General features: G+C 42.1%; 1 protein-coding gene across 4 annotated transcripts in view; it reads right to left on the bottom strand.

The window, feature by feature from the left end:
• stard13b (StAR related lipid transfer domain containing 13b) overlaps window positions 1-17,290 on the bottom strand; it is an 80,938-nt gene that overhangs the window by 13,025 nt on the left and 50,623 nt on the right. The window contains exon 1 of one of the 4 annotated variants that reach the window (XM_010796044.1): window positions 11,280-11,854. The exons of 2 other annotated variants lie outside the window; for them this stretch is intronic. In XM_010796044.1, coding sequence (XP_010794346.1) covers window positions 11,280-11,436 — 157 coding nt within the window. In that variant the 5' untranslated portion in view covers window positions 11,437-11,854. Of the gene's footprint in view, window positions 1-752; window positions 948-11,279; window positions 11,855-17,290 lie in introns of those variants that run through there. One more of the 4 variants, XM_010796046.1, reaches the window with a different exon arrangement.

Genomic DNA, 17,290 nt, shown 5'->3' with positions numbered 1-17,290 from the left:
TGCAAGTGAATGCAGCACAAGACGCGAGTCTTGTAACCCCTCCCCCGGCCCTGGCGCGGACGGGGGACGGTGCAAAACGAGAAGCATTCGGACAGTCTATGATTCGGTTGTGCCCACAGCCTCAGGTTGGACCACTAGAAGTAACATGATCTGGGAATTCCTCTCTGTTTGGCATTCTGTAACACGATACTGAGACATTCTGTCCTCTCATCCTCTCTCTAAGGAAATCTCTTGTGGATAAAAGGCTGGGTGGGCATAATGCCAGAGAATGAGAACTTGTGTTTGCGCTCCACAACACACAGCTTTAAAACTGTGTACAGTATAAAATTACAGTTGCGCAAAGAGGTGAAACCCAGTTTGGCCGTGACACACAATGGCCCACAATGTCAAAGCTGTGTACGACTAAAATATCTGAGGCAAGGGCAACTCCTTCTTTTAGAATTCACTTTATGTAACGTTCACTATCAAGAACAACATTGGTTATGAATTCATTGCCGAGATATGACATGTTGCAAAGTGCCGCAGGAAAAGATAAGGCACACTTGGATAGTGCTCGGATGGGCAATGCCAAAATTCTGACAGCTTTAAAGGCTTGTTCACATTCCACTCTTTCCAAATATTTAACAACAATATCGGTAGAACTTTCTCTTGTAAGCATCCTGAAGCAAAGGTCTTAATATGTCTACTCTCTAAAATCCTTCAATCAGCCTACACTATGGTTAATTTCCGGTAACAAATTATTGTGTACTTACGGGATATTTTCATGATACAGCCAGAGGTTTCCTATATCCTTCAAGACTTACGAGTGTCTCTCAACATGTCAGAGCATCTTCATTCCCATGCTGAGCCACATTCCTGCTCTCTCTCTGAACACAGCTTGCAGTTTGAACTCAGATCCACGGCTCCTTCTTTCCCCTTTCTCTTTCTATCTACCCCCAACCACCATGTGCCTGTCCCAACACTAAATCTCTCCTTCAATCCACCCCTTTCTGTGGCACCCCCCCCCCTCCCCCCGCTTCGGTGCCCCTACCACCCCCCGACCTTTTATACCCCACTCAGCACATTTTTGGCATTTGAATATTGGAACTTGTCGGAGTTCCTATTTCTTTCAACTGGATAATACCACTGTTTCCTGATGTCATTTTGGCAAGTTGAATGATGTCATCTTTTACAATCTGGAATGGAGGGATATTTCATCCAAGAAATGTCAGCTCTAACGTGGGAAATGTTTAATTAAAAAAAACAAAAAGGGAAGTGTGGTTTAGAAAAGTCCAGATGTTGTTTAAGCAGGTCAATGAAATGGAAAAATCGTAGGCAGCTGAACCGGGGGAAAACCATGACATAAACTGTCAGCAATCAGCAGCAGTGAATCATTCTCTGGCATTTGGCTCACAAGACTCCGCGCTAACATCATCAGTGATATATTCGTCTGTTACACCTCTGTCACAGACTCTTTGTCTGAGGCTTTATCAATGAGAGAGGAACTGTTTGATCTGTGTCATCTGAGACAGCAACAGCGCTGCTGGGTCACTTGACTCAAAACAAAGACGTTATTTCAATATATATTTAATAACTTTAAGCTTATTCTTATTGCATTCCTTTTTTACCTGCTATGCTCCTTTTTGCTGTAACACTATACATTTCCATGCTGTGGGACTAATAAAGGATTCCTGATTCTGATAATGAATTATATAAACTTAGTTCAAATTAATACATTATATTATTGTTTTATAAGTTTATTTCTTTGTTAAGCCTATAACGGAATCAAGAAAAAGAAAGTAAGAAAGAAGCATAAAAGCATTCACCCTGCAAAAGACAACGTTTTCCTGATGATCAGCTAAATATATTATAACAGATTAGATCATAAATGTTCATGATTTATAAGGGAAATCCATTAGTTTGTCGATAAAATGAGGAGCACTTTAAATACCAGGCAATTGCCATGGCGCTATGATTACCCAAGGACATGACTTCCATCCATAATTTCCTATAACGTAATTACTATTCCATATGTAGCCTGGCTCTACTGCGCCTGTCGCTTTGTGACGTTTATGCCATTTCCTGTTGTAAAACACAGCTCCCCTGACCCACTGGGGCCGGGGCTGGGTACCAGGCTGCAAGCACAGACAGAATGACGCAGACGGTCCACTTTAGTCACCTTTACAAACCATTTAACAATAAATAAACTCCGAGCTTTAAAAGCACTCTAAAACAAACTGCTTAAAGTACTAACAGAGTAGACCCTTACAAATGTGTCTATCCATTCCTCCCCCACTCTGCACTGCCGCAGAGACATCTGCATGAATCAGCCAGACAGGCCAGACAAATATACAAGCCAGAAAACACAGTATCAGCGTACACTGGGACGGTTGAGATTGTCTGTATCAAAAACACCTGGAGAAAGAAAGCAAGTGATATGGAAAGAGAAAAAAAAAGATGTAACAGTGGGTTGGCTGGCGGAGAGGGTCGTCACGCTGGGAGGCATGGGGGAGAGGACCCTCTTCCTCTTTATGATGTTAATTGCTTACAGACACCCACTCACAGTGAGCAGTCAGCCTTACTGTAAAAGTAAGACTAGACAGCCTTGGGAAACACACTGCCCCCTCTCCAGTCTGCCCAAAAACCACAGCATCTGATGTCTCATGCCCAAAATAGCCTAACATTTCCTTCTGTCTCACAATTTTTAAATGGGCATAGGGGAGCAAACAGGAAGCACAAATGACTATACCAGAAATACGGACGTGATGACATGAGTGTGGATAGAGGGGGCATAGGAGATCTCTATGTGTGAGAGTTCAGGTCCTTTGAAGGGAATGCTGGCAATGCACAAGGTGGATTACTACCACAGTGCCCCTTGTTAATCTAATGTCGAGGGAATAAAGCCTAGCTGATTTCAAGAGTATTTTTTAATAAGCTCTATGTTTCCCTCAGACTCCAACATCCTCGGCACAATATGCCACAATCATCAGCGTAACAGGAGGTGCCACCCGCTCACATCAAAACACGTCTTCACTTTACAGCTACTCATCCACGGCAAGGTGTTGAGACAAAGGACAATAGCCAAATCTAAGAGATTATCTGTCTACAAAGGTGAGTAACAACACAGCTTTTGTGGAAGTCACTTTATTTTTGACGCGGTGATTGGCGTATGAGTATTAGAAGTAATTACAGAGCGCCGGTGTTGAATCAGCCACGAACTTCCAGCCATGGGGCACACAAGGGACCTGTTATCCTGTAGCCGTCATGGGACGCAGGTTTAAAATGACCGGCACAAGGCTAAGTTGCTAAGACACCCAAGCAAAACTTCCTCAAATACAAATGAGCTAGCAAATCCTGGGTCTGCTTATGCCCTGTGGTCCACAGAGACCTGTGGAGAGATCTTTTCAGTGGACCACAGGTCTCTAGTAACTAGTGTCTAAACAAAGCAGATATCCATGCCTCCTGCAGGCCGGGGACTTGAGGACAATCACAGTGCCAGCCCAGGAAAAGCCAGTGCCAGGGAGGCATTAGCATTCTGAACCTGCGTAAGTCAGCGTTTCACAGACATCAAGGATTCATTAAAGAACCTCTTCATACATCAGCCCTTTTAAATATAGAGCTTATCATATACGTTTTTGCTAATTTGTTAATAGGCTGATTGCAGATACATTCAATTTCAAATACAGTCTGCTTTAAGAATCTTCATATGTTTTATTCACTCCACTGGTGAAAAGCTGTCTGTCCACCTTTCACTTCACAGTAGACACACACTCACAGCAAGAACTGATTGATTCTGAGTGTAAATAAGCACGTGAGCTGCTGTTGTTGACCATTGCCAAAGCCTGTCGGGTTAAAAGTCATCTGAGCTGTGTTTTTGTCTTTAGGTCCTGTATTGAATTTAAACAAGAGCAGCACAGCTGTGGTAACACTCTCCTTCACCTCTGAAGGACACCCAGAGAGAGGCTTCTCTCATCTTTAGGGGTAACAACCCATCAACTATCTCTCTTTCTCTGTCTGGCTGTCTCTCTTTTTGTCTCTCCCTTGAGTCTGCAAAAACGAGGCACAGCTCTTTCAGCCTTTACATTCTGATAATGAACAGTGACAACACTTAAATACATTTATTTCCCTTTTTCCTGAGAAGTATCAGTTACCAGTGGACTCATAATAAAAGCCGAAGCTGATTTATTACATGCACACAATCCTGCCTGAGAACACAAAATCAAGATGTATCACGCTGGAAGGAGGGTATACTTAAAACCATGGGGGGGTGAGCATCATGTTGTAAACATTTTTAAACTATGAAATCACTTCAAGTGGTTTTCAAAAGCAGACATGTACAGTATGTGTTCAAAGTCACCAAACAACAGCCTGGGAGAGAAATTGGAGAGATTACCAGAGAGTCACTGCCTATTCCAACCACAAATAGCCTGTCAGCGAAGGATTTACAAATGATCCCAGACCCAAACTGCAAAATGATAGCACACTAGATCTGGTTGGGTGTCACAGAGGAAAAAATTATGGGCTGTATGGTGTGTGTGCTGTGTGGTCTCTGGACAAGTTCAGGATTCAACAAGCCTCTTTCCGTCTCGCTGTAGCGTCTCACATTCACCCAGTTTTGAGAAAATGTTCTTTCAACCACATGTTGATTCCTCAGGGTCGCTCAGTAAACAGCAACATGCGACGAAAGTGTTGAGTGTACTTCAGCTTCACAGACAGGTGTTCTTCTTCTTCCCCCTTTTATCACACTACGGGACACTAGACAGATGATTTCCAACAGAAACTCCAAGAAGGTCCTTTACTAGGAAAGGGGCCTCCGACCCCACACCTCAGGGAAGGAGGAGACATTTCCAGATCCCCAAATATCTACGCTTTTCTACCAGCAATAGCTGAACTAGGCAGAAATCTATCCGGAGAGCTTTCTGTGAAATACATAGGGTACTAAAGTGACTTCCAATCCAAAGGCACAATGCAAAAGCTAAACACTTCAAACACTGGACTGCAGCCATGTTCCCACGCATGTTTAAGTGTTTTGAGAACCAACTTGGAGGCCTGTATGAAGGATTTGCTTTCTTTGGTGATAAAAACATCAACTTTGGCTTTTGGAGATTTCCTTTTTCATTTCATCCAGGCATACCTCCCTGAAACCTGGGCTTTTTCTTCAACCCATTGTTGATCTTTGCAGAGTGATCATTGTGCTATAGTTGGTCAGTTGGGGTTATTCAGTCTATTACCAGATAGAGAGACAACAGTCCTGGAAGACTAATGCAGGCTCGTCAGTGATAACACACATCAAGGGCGAGCTATATCTAGTATGATATTCTACAGCTTTCTTGTCTCAGAAATGGTCATCTCAGCCATTCTTATCTCTGTTGTTTTTGGTCCACTTTCAAAGTGTTTTCTTTTTTTTATTGTATTAAAGTGAGCTGCTCAGAATTATTAATAGCATAACCAATCTTTCAGTGAAGCATATAAGCAGTAAGATGTAACAGATAGCTTCTGTATCTGTGGGCATCTGTGCTCCCCTTTGCACATGTAAGACTTCAAAATGGGGAAGTCAAACACTGGGCCTGCCGGACTTTTCCCCAGCTTCTCTTTCTATCCCCTTGAAGCTCCCCACTTCCCTCTTTTCCCTCCTTCCCTTTCTGCTTTTCTGTCTTTTCCCCCTCTCAGCTAGACTCTGTTCTGAGCTTTTAGTTGTTTCTCTTCCTGGTCCCTGCAGCTCCTCCTACAGTGTCCCATCTTTCAGTTAACTGTATCTCCTGACAAGATAAACCTCTGGTTCTTAGTGGTGTGTGTGTTTCTGTGCATCCTGATTTGAAGTCCATACATGTCTTGTTGTATGTACAGTAGGCTGCATGCCCTGCCATGTCATGCTGTTTTCCCACTCTTAATATATGGTTGTGTGGCTTCCGTCCCTTTGATAGCTTATATAACACTGTAATTTGGTTTTTCCGTGAGCGCCATATAAAATAACACAACTAAAAGGAGATGACTATGAATTACTGACAAACATTCAGCCAGCTAACCTAAAATCTTGACTCTTACATGGAAAAAGCGGGCTGGAAAGTTATCAACACATGTTCTGTAAGTCCTGGCACCCAAACAAATAAAAATGACGCTAATAACAGATGCTAATAAGTAAAAAGAAACTGTCAACTAACAAATGAGGCTTCTTGTATGACCCTGGCTCTGTGAAGAACAGGACAGGGACGAGGAAAAGAAAACGCTCCAAAGACCACCTCCCTCTCTTTGAACTGGATCCCAGGGGGCACTACGAGGCTTCCCTCCTTCCTTGGGAATAGCCTCAGAAGAGTCAGAGGGTAGAAAGAGGGCCAATGTCAGAACAAGGGCCCCTACCATGAGAAAGCCCTCTCAGGACCTCCACCATAAAAGCATGGAGCCATCTCTGGGGACGCTGGTCCTAATTAACGACATCAAAGTGAATGGCCACAAGACTGCCTCAGGAGCCTCTCGGCACTCATAAAACAGAGAGGATGACACTGTTAGCGCGTGTCGTTGTGTATGATGAGCTGCTGCGTACCAAGAATGCTACCCTATGAAAGAGACAAATTGTTCGGCTTTATCAGAGCCAGTCTCTCCCTAATGCACAGAGCACTAATAGAAAATGTGGGACTATTTGTCATGCGGGCCATCAATGACAGGCTGAAAAGCCTATTAAATGAAGAGACAGAGGCTGAATGTGGTCTGCATGCATGCTGCATCCCTCAGTTTTTCCACCTCTTGACATGTAATGTAAATAACTATCACAGGAGGGCAGCCAAGTACTGAATTCTGGCAGGGGGCGGGGGGGGGACTTAACTGTCAGGTCAGACTGTCCGATTATGTGAGGCTTAACCACTAACTAAGGATAATGTGCTTTTAGGTGAAGCCTGAGAAGCAGTTGTTTATTTAATACAAATTAATACCATTAACATCACCTGCTGTTATCACTATCTTTTGATACTGTGCAAAAGTCGTTTGGATAAGAACGTGTGCATATTTGGATCATTTTGTTAAACAACGTACCAAATGTTTTATATATACATACATGCTTCATTATCCGAAGGAATGTGTTTGCAGTGTCATAACTACGAGGTGATTCTTTAGGTGATACATATTTAGCGTACTTTTGGCTGGATGTAGGTTAATGAGACTTTCCCCCAGTGAAATAGCATGTTCTCTCAGTGGAATGGAAAGACCTCTTAACAGGGGAGGTTTTCCATCGTGGCTCTGTTAATATGTGACTTTCCGTTCCTGTTACAGTGCAGCCGAGGCTCTCTCTTGTAATGATTAGCCACATGTGGCAGCTGTCAGCTACTCTGGCAGTTTGGAACCACTGAGGGAGATTTACAAGAAGGATATGAGCTCAGTCTGCCACCTACAGGCAAACAATTGGAATCTACATAAGAGCTTTGTGAATGTGACCTTTATTTAATAAAGGTTGGTTGGAATGAGTCAGTTGGTTCCTGACCCTTACAACATTCTTTAATCGTTTCCTCATTCTTTATCAGCAGGGCGGGAAAATACCAACTGCTATAAACCAATTGTCAGCGTTTCTTTGACTGCTGCAGGCATAGGAGATATGAAAACATTTTAAAATAACCAAAAAATTGTTTTACAACATAATAGAATCATAATATCTGCTAAGGTTTATGCAGTTTATACAGGTATCCTCAAGCATTTCAGAATTCAAAAAGATGTTCAACTGTTTTGAAGTGCCACGACAAGCATGGTGGCTTCAAAATAACTTTTCGCTCCCAGCCAGTATTATTTACTGACCCCTGAAGGTAGCAAACTTAATCTGCATAGAAATCCCCTCCACAGAGAGGTCCGCCATGAATAAAAGATAAACTGACCTTGTGTGTACTAAGTAAACAATGCATATGGCTACATCTTCACTTATCATCAAACCTCCATTTGAATGAAGGAGCAGTTATATTTGTTTCACACACAGATGATCAAACGTGCCACATGGTGAAGCTTGAATAATTAATAGAGAGAGGTATTAAGTGGGAGAGGACAGACCCCTTTTCAGAGCAGGTTTCCAACAAGTATCCATCTGCTAGTCAGAGGGAGAACAGAGGAAGGAGGGTACAGCTTGTCCTCTTCAAAAATTGAAGTGTTCCCGTCCTCTATATGCTAAGTAGAGAAACATTTTCAAGAGGAGGTGTACACTATTACCTCTTGTAGAGCTTACCTCTAGTAGAGCTTTCTTTTAAACAAATGCCTGTAGAACTGGCAGAAGAGGTTTGTCATTGAACTTCTTTTAACCATGACATAAAACAGTTAGTGCTGATAAGATAAACATTGTCAGTAATGTAAAGTTACTAAAGTAAAAAGTAAACATAAAAAGGCACAGTGTGTGAATATTTTCTGTAGAACTGAGCAAATAGCAATATGATTAAACATAGCAGCAGGAGAAAACATGTGGCTGATAGCAAGATACCCTAACAGACAAAAGCCTTTCAACCATGACAGCCAGACAAAAAGGCATGCTTTGTAACTCCAGGACACAGACAGATTAATGATAAGCAGGCAGCTGTCACGCTATAACTTGTGACATTTGACACAAGACGCACAACATCCTCAACCGGAGCAGAATGCACAAATGGCCTTCCCAGGGCAGAGATCGGAGCCGCTGGCTGCACCAAGGTCAATAAGCCATGAAGAAGGGCCACAGAGGGGTCACACCGGACAGAGCTTCTTGTCTGAAACACAGCAGCTCCTCAACGAGAAAAAGAACCAAACAGCCACAGTCAGCGATGAAGGTTTAGTCACGGTGAAGCATTCAGCTGCTCAGCGTTTCCACTTTCCACCAGACTTTTCCGTGGCTAAACAGGAACACTTTTAAACCACAGTCCACAAGGAAAACCGCTGGAGCCATCATCTAATGCAATAAATATGTGAGTTCTGAACTATATATGGACAAATGACTATCAGGGGATTCAGTCATACCCTGGCATTTGATCAAATCTGTGTTGAATTAGTCTAATTTTGTATATGAAGAACATCTGATTGTACATCTCACCATTCCGTGATATTGTATACATTACATCCTCAATATCACAATCCACAGAAGTACGAATAATGAGCCCTAAATAATATACATATATATTATTCATAAAAGTCATATGCACAAGCATTCACTATACACATTTAAGTATTAAAGGGATTTCGGCATAACATTAAAAACATATTGAAATCCTGAGATTCTTCAGTCTGTTGACTCGATGCAGACAGAGCAGAACGCTTCATAAACACAGTGGCCCTACCAGAGTTATGGGGTATGGAATACTCCTCTAAAATCTGAAAAGTATTTTCAGGAAAGGAGACACATTCCTCCTCAATGAAAACATGCACATTCCCTTGCACAACAATCTCACTGTGCAGCAGTCAAACGCCTGTTTCTTACTCCACACAGCTGTGCATTTCTATCCATCAAGTCTCCAAGCAGACGACATGTACTGGTCTGAAAAAAAGGACTTGTCCGCTTTCAGTGTGTTTTGGTTCTTTAGCAGTAGGTGTATAGAGGACCGGACACAAACACACAGATATAGCTCTGGTGGCTTTAAAACGCCATCAAATCGGAAACATGACTAAGACCCCAAAGGCTTCCCTGGAATTTGGGGTGAAACAATACATGGGTAACTGCCCATCGCCATGGCCCCCTCTCACTTTCAACCTGCTATGTCAACAGGGCTGTCCAGCTGGAATGCAGGAGCCACTGCGACACATGCAGATCAATCGAGTGCCTCTGCAGACAGTCCCTTTAAAATACTACCTTCCCTCGCATTTCAAACATGTGGGCATCACACAAGTAGGCCTAGAGACGCTGCTCTCCTGAGAAAAAGGAAGAAAAACTGCTGAAGAAGAACATTGCTCAATTAAGGCCAATCAAATGAAACAACTGCAATTACCAAAATTAGGCGAGAAGATTGCTCAAGATTACAAAATTACAGAATTTAAGACAGCCTGTTAAAATAGTTGGACAAGAGGAGTTGTCTCTCTCCCAAGAGTATATTTCCTTTTCGTCTTTATCTTCCAGATGTAGTTACTGAACAAACCAGTTGCCTTTTATATTTATCAATATTGTATACATTAGGGGGACCTTCACAACTCCGACTGAGATTGAGAAAATGCAGTTAATTTATCTGTATTAAAACCCCGAAGAAAAGGCCAAACTGTGCCATCTTGAGTGAGTCAAAAGTTAGGTTAGCACATTATACTTAAAAGTATAAAACATGGAAGTATACGCTGTTAAAATTACTTGATCCTAACCTGTGTATTCTTCTCGTCGTCATAATCACAGAAAATGCCTAATGCGCTGCCTCAGCTCTCTGTGGTGATTCAGTAATCCTGCCCACACAAGAGGCTGCATTATCTGACTCATGCTCTCCTGTGACTGAGAGGAGAACTATGCTGTGTGTTTAAATCTGATGGCTGAAGATGATGAGGCTTAATCTGTTATGAAATCTAGCCTCTCTTTGATCCGGTGTCAGTGTTCTCACATCTGCAGGAGGGAGCAGGAGTCGTAGCACTTTGTCCTCTCCATTGTTATGCTGCCCTGCCCCCTCCCCGGACCTTACATCTCCAGGTAAAAGCAAAGGCGAGAGGTTACAGGCCTTTGAGAAAGATGAATGGGGGGCGTCAGGCTGCGCTGTTGCTCTCCTGGCTTCATACAGTAGTCCACAAATGTGTTGAGGGCTTGTTAAACTGTCAGGACTGACATGCATTGATATCTCTTGTTTACAGTTTAGGCTTTCCTCTTGTTATGTAACTGATCCCAGAGGTTATCACCTATCAGTGTTAACTATAATCAGTCAATATTAACTAGTCACCACTCCTGCTCCCTTGAATACATATTGGCTGAAGGTCAAGATTGTCTTTGTCTGCAGAGGTACACACACACACACCTACAAACTTACAAAGTTATCACTCTATTTGTCTTTCAAAGAGATTTTTTATTGAAGTGCCCAAGGAAAGAAAGTTACAGATATGAACTGACATTTCACAGACAATCAGCTGATCCCAGACAAACACATTGATGCCCTTGCTCACTTGACACCAGGTTGTCCAGCATTCATACTGTTATATTCATACACATGCGTCATATCTTATTCACTCCATGTTTTGACTACCAGCTCCTCTTACCCCCAGCATTCCTGGAGGTATGACATAGAATGATTATTTTAAACTCTTAATAACTAACAGCTCTCTCTTCAGCCAAGGCTCAAAAACCTGGTTGTTTTCCAACCAAGACCAAGACTTAACTGTCACTCCTTCCCAAACAGCTTTCCTACCTCCAGCGATCTTCTTGAGGAGTTGCTGCCTGGCAATGATCCTGCCCAGCCTGTACCCGGAGCGTCTGTGGTGATGGTCCATTCTCAGGTAGAAATCCTGAGTCTCTGGGGTCATACTCCCACCGCTGCCTGTGGACTCTGGGAGCTCCCGAAACATAACTGAAACACTGTACCCCAAACAAGCCCCTGACCACAGGCTGATACACACTCACCCACACACTCTCCCACACACTCTCCCACTAACAGAAAACTTCACATAGGCGCAAAAAGCCAAAAGTGAGCTGAGAAGGAAAGCACAGCAGAGCCTAGGGGGAGGAGTGCCAACACTTCAGTCTATCTCTTCAGGCCATGTGACCACATGGAGGCCAATGGCAAAGCAGCTGTGGGAGTACAGCCCACCTTGCAGAGCTGAATCCAATGTCTGTGTGAATGCTTGTCAACTTCCCCCTGCTCTGGAGGGAAATATAAATACCGTTGGAATGCCTATGAACTGAGAGGAGAGCAGGAGTGGAAGAAAGAGGGGTGTGGGAGGGCTTACAAAAATAGTGTTTTTGGAGCCGCCCTGCAATAGAACAACTCTTCTGCTGTTGCCGGTCACACAGGTGCCAAGTTTACTGGGCGAAAGTGAGACTGTACCATATTAGAGAAAACTACAGAGGATTGGAGAATGCTAATTTCCCCCCACGTAACCCCTAGCTCCAGCCACAGGAAGGCCTCTCAGCAGGTCTCCTCCAAGTGTCACCTCCTCGATTTAGCCTGAATACATATGAGTGACCTATACCTCCCCAAACAAAAGAAAGCTCAAGCTCCGGCCACTCATCTGTTCAGTTTTGATGGCTGTTCAATGACAGGCATCAAGGGCTCTTGTGTCAGTGTGTCCCTGGTCCCATCATATACTAACACATAGTATTTGGCATATAGCAATGTTTATAGTGTATTTGGAGAAGGAAATTCACTCGCTGTGTTGTACTGACAAGAAGTGATATGAGATGTGAGCTGGAGGAATTACAAAATAAATCTGAAGAAATGTTTGAATCCTTATTTAAAAATGTACACCATTTGTACTGTTGACATTTATCTCTACAAGGACTGAAGTTTTTATAAGCAGCATTGTGAAATGGGAATGTGGGGGATGTGAACCTGAAGAGCTGATCTTAAGGGTCTCCAGGTTTATTTGTTATTGTATGAACACAATGTGTTACAACATTGCATTAACATTGTCAACATATTTCCTGTTTTAAGAATTTTAAGATTCATGTTCTCTCTATCTATTATCTATATCTATTATTCAATTTATTTTACTACTGTTTTAGGTTGTTGGCGTGGTTTCAGTATCTGCCTGCAAATACAGTATCTTGGCAGGTACAGCATCTGTATCGAAGTCAAAGTGTTTGCATTGTGACAACACTATTTGGGCCAATAACTTTGAAAGAAAATCAAAACTAAAACTAATGCTCACATGATATCAAGTCTGCTTGTATCAGCCAGTTTAAAACATGGAACAATAATCTCCTCACACCTGAGGTAAAGTCCACATCCGCACAAGCAGACCCACCCAGCACCAGTCAGGGCCCCTGCCCCACAAGCTGGCCTGTGTAGTGTAAGCAGGCGCCATACATGTGAATAGAGCACGAATGGGCAAGCGACCAAGTCAAACACAGCCCCTGTCTGTTTCACTCCATGGCTGGCAAATTCTACCCTAGCTTAAGCTCACAAAGACCACAATTCAGCAGCACACTTCAGGCACTGCACGTTTTCATAAACTTCTGTGTTTAATAGCCTTCTCCACACCCTCAGGTGGAGCAATTGAAATACGTGATTGTTGCTTTTTTAAGGCACTGGGTGATGGTGTGACACTATTCAGATGATTTCATTTGGCAGTGACGCATTTGTTTACCAACACGTACACCTGTGTTCATTCATACTGTAAAGGATCGCTTCAGGTGTCGGATGCTAAAAAATGAGTGGCAGCATGTTGGCAACATTTAGATCTCGCTGAACCCATGTCTGTGTTTTCTTGTCCTCTCTACGTCTAGACCGACATATTCACTAAGTGCATCATACATATCACGTTACGGAATCAATCACCCAATGCTATGCAACATCATCATAATGAATGAGATTAATATTGTGTTTTCGTGTCTGTCTGCCCTTTAAATGCCTCAGCGGGGATTGTGCAAGAGCGACGCGATCTGCAGTATTCCCTTTGGATGTCCCTGTGTTTAACTTTGTGCCGCATGCCATGAAGAAATGGCTGTGGTGTGTCCTTAGTGGGAGTATTGTGTGTCAGGCACAGTGACTCCAGCCCTTATCAAACGTGTTCCAACACGCCTCTGTCTAGGTTTCAGAGCTCAACTACTATACAGCATGGCAACAGGAATCCAGACTCAAGTTACATACACACACACACATTCACACACACATATTGAGGCCGTTTAAGATGCCTGCCAGCTCAAAGTGTGTATTTTATTGTTCCTCACAATAAAAGGCAGTTTGTGTTACTGTGTGAAGACAAATTAAGCCATGTTAAAATACAACAATAATACAGACGTTTAATGCTTGCTTATATTCATTCTCTGCCCCAGAACTATATTTACAATGAGCTCAACACTAACTTTGGTTAAAAAAACTTTAGCTCTAGGATCCCCAAACCCAAATATGATTGCCATTTTTAGTCACCCTTTACTTTCAGTAATTTAGAAATGATGCAGCTACTGTATGTGAGTTTAATAATGAAAATGTGAGATACATTTAAAAGCTAAAGTACAAAATTCCTTGTACTTTACAGAATTTGAATCTTAACTGTCATCAGGTAATATGTCCTACCTAAATTACTAATGTCGAATACCAGTAGTGCAGCTGCAGCTATCCTGTTTTTCAGAGATCAGTGAAAATGAATTCAGTAGGTCACTTCATTGCCAACTGTTCTCTCCCTTTCACATTTTGCTTTTCTGACCTTTCTTTTGGACCTGGATTGTGGGTCCCTCAAGTGAAACCAACGTAAGCCTGTCCATCATCTGTACTTTCAGGGGTGACCTGTCAAGTAAGAGAGCACATTTTGCTGTTTTGATCCCTGTCCAAAAATGGTTTCCACTGATGTCACAGAATTGGTTGACAATTTCTCAAAATAGTTGGCAATGACAACCTGGCAACCCTTTCTGCCGAGCCCTGTTACAGTATATCCTGAATCATGACCCCACAGATGATGAGTATGGAGGAGCAGAGTGGGGTTTAGACACTGCTCTGATGTGGCGTGATTCAGCAGTAGACACATGTAATCTGCACTGGGCAGTTCTGGCTCTGCGTGGCTGTGTTTCCTGTGGTTAAGGCTTAAGAATAGACGCAGTGTGACTTAAGATATCCAACACACGAGCCACCAAATGTCTGAATTGAACGCTCAGTCTGGAATAAAATCACACGTCTGCTCAAATCCTATCTGCTAGTAATATATGCAATATAAAATATTTGTATTTTAAATGGAAATAAATAAGATATGGGGGCGGGTTATTTTTTCAAATGATGTAAGGGATTGTTATGGCTGGGGCTGTTATAATTCCAAAAAAGAATTTACGATCTATTATGAAACACAATAATTGTCCGTTGGCACTGTAAATATCCAAACCATTTTCTCATTATCTCCTCTTATTTCCTCACAATTGAGCAGTGACCTTTAAAAGTTCAGGTTTTTATATTGTTGTGTAATTCATGGTGTTATGTTTAATTTACTGCTTTGCATATTTCTACAAAGTTTAAACATATATGTATGAAAATATATTTACGAAGCAGGAGCCAATTGTAATATGCTTACAGCAGAAGTTCAGCTCAAGATGGAATAATATTTCCAGTTAAGCTGTGAAAGTCAACACCTGTTAATTAATCACACAAGAGCAGAGGAAGCCCTCCGTGTCTTTCCAAATATTTGCCTACTGCTGAGTAACTTTCAGCACAGCAGCAGAGAACAGATAGAGTATCATTCTCAAACAATAATGTTTCATGCATAAGCTACACACTTTGCATAGGAACTTACGTAGAAAATGGCAAGTCTATCAGTTTGGACTAATGTTCAAAAAGGTTGTATAAAAAGACCACTATCATTGATTTGACACATGCTGATTTCCCCAGAGATTGGCCATATCATTGCTGATGAGCAAGAAATTAGCTGTCTCGGGCCTCACATACCTGACCTCAATTTAATTCAGGCTTCCTAACCTGATGCAGGGGCGGATCTACCGGGGCGGCATGGGGTGGCAATTACTTGCCACCCCAGTTGGCAGCTTTGTTTTGAAATAAAAGTTGTGGCTCATCGGACATTTATGAGAGAAAATCCCTAATGTCCGAGTGCAAGTGAATCCAGCACATGACGCGAGTCTTGTAGCCCCTCCCCCCAGGCCCTGGCGCGAGCATGGAAATATGATTGGCGGCGATTTCATTTGAACGGGAAGGTGCCAAACGAGAAGCATTTGGACCCAAGTAGACGGAAGGAATGAGATATTTGCGGTCTACAATGACAAAGAAGAGACTGTCAAGTTTGGCTGTACTCAGCATTGAATCAAAACGCACTAAAGCTTTGGATCTTAATAAGTTTGTGAGGCGTTTTGCTGAACAAGATGGTAATCGCCCACCGCATTCAGCTGTAATAGGCATGCCAACTTGATGCTCTGCTCACTGATGACTCGATGAGCATAACAAGCTGTTAAGATGATGACCTTACGTGTGTAAATATATTTTTTTCTTTGTGGGGGTCTGCCCCCAAAAAACAGTTTTAAGTCCTGAGAAAGTCAAATAAGACGGTGTGTAAAACTACACTGCCCAGCCAAAAAAAAGTAACCACTTTGATTTAACTAGGCCAGTATGTAAGGGCATTCCACTGGATAATAACTGCAGCGATGTATATGTTTTAGCTGAATACACGTTTTTTTTTTAACCCTAACCGACGCAGTTAGTCACTTCTTTAATGTTTGTTCTTTCTGATGTAAAGTCAAGGTTGTAACTGTTTGCAGTAAAGTTGTGGGGCGCCGATTTGGTACCCCTGCTGGTCTAAGAGTGAAACTAACTCATTCAGTTATTGTTCACTTAAAATTCATTAAATTATGTCTGCCACCTTATATATTTCTATTTAAGGCTTTACTGATGTGCCACAATAATGTATCCTGATGTTATTGAGTTAAAATGTAAATATTGTGGCTTTCCAAGTTAACATTGATTGATATGACTGCGATTAAATCAGTATATAGGCTACTTCTGCCAGGGGATGCCACCCCTCAAAATCTCCTGCCACCCTCTTGCCACCCCATGAATATTTTTCATAAATCCACTCCTGGCCTGATGTGATGATCATAATCAACGTATTTGTGTTAAAATTATCCAAAAAAACACGAGGGACCTTCCTGGCAGGGATCAAACAACGTATAATAATATATTTGTATAAGACAGTCAGCTGCATAATGTTTAATGAAAACAGCTCAGGCTTTAAGGGATGCCAGGCACATGACTTAGTGTACGTGTTAAAGAATACGGTTATTGTGTCAAATATCCATACAATGCAGTATCAAGCTTCCTACAGAAAGTACAACCAATGTGTTATATTTGAACAACATTTTTGAAACATGTGAAACAAAGCTATTACACTTGTTGTCTGTATTTGTATTTGAGCACTGAAAATCCTCCTGATAAAGACAGAGCTGTTACCAAACCATATGGCTTTCCCTCGGGATAAACTGATGTGGTCAACTCACAGCACCTAGTGGTAGACTTAGGTTACTGCACAAGTGATTTATTCCCCTCTTCTCACACTCTTCCCCACTCTCAAGGACTTTGACAGTATTACTGCACAAGGCATGTAACTATAAAACTTCACTGTTGCTTTTTTAAAGTGGAGCAGCATTGCTAGGAAAACTGCCTTGGTCCAAGTTAATTCACGGCCAGGTATTCGTAATAACAAACAGTCTAGGGAAATATAAACTTGTAATAAAGCCTTTCTATTTCTAAAACTATGAAGGTTAATAGGCTAC

Source organism: Notothenia coriiceps, unplaced genomic scaffold, assembly GCF_000735185.1.
Source record: "Notothenia coriiceps isolate Sejong01 unplaced genomic scaffold, NC01 NC01_scaffold00037250, whole genome shotgun sequence".
Classification (NCBI taxonomy): domain Eukaryota; kingdom Metazoa; phylum Chordata; class Actinopteri; order Perciformes; family Nototheniidae; genus Notothenia; species Notothenia coriiceps.
This window is presented reverse-complemented; position numbering and strand designations above follow the sequence as displayed.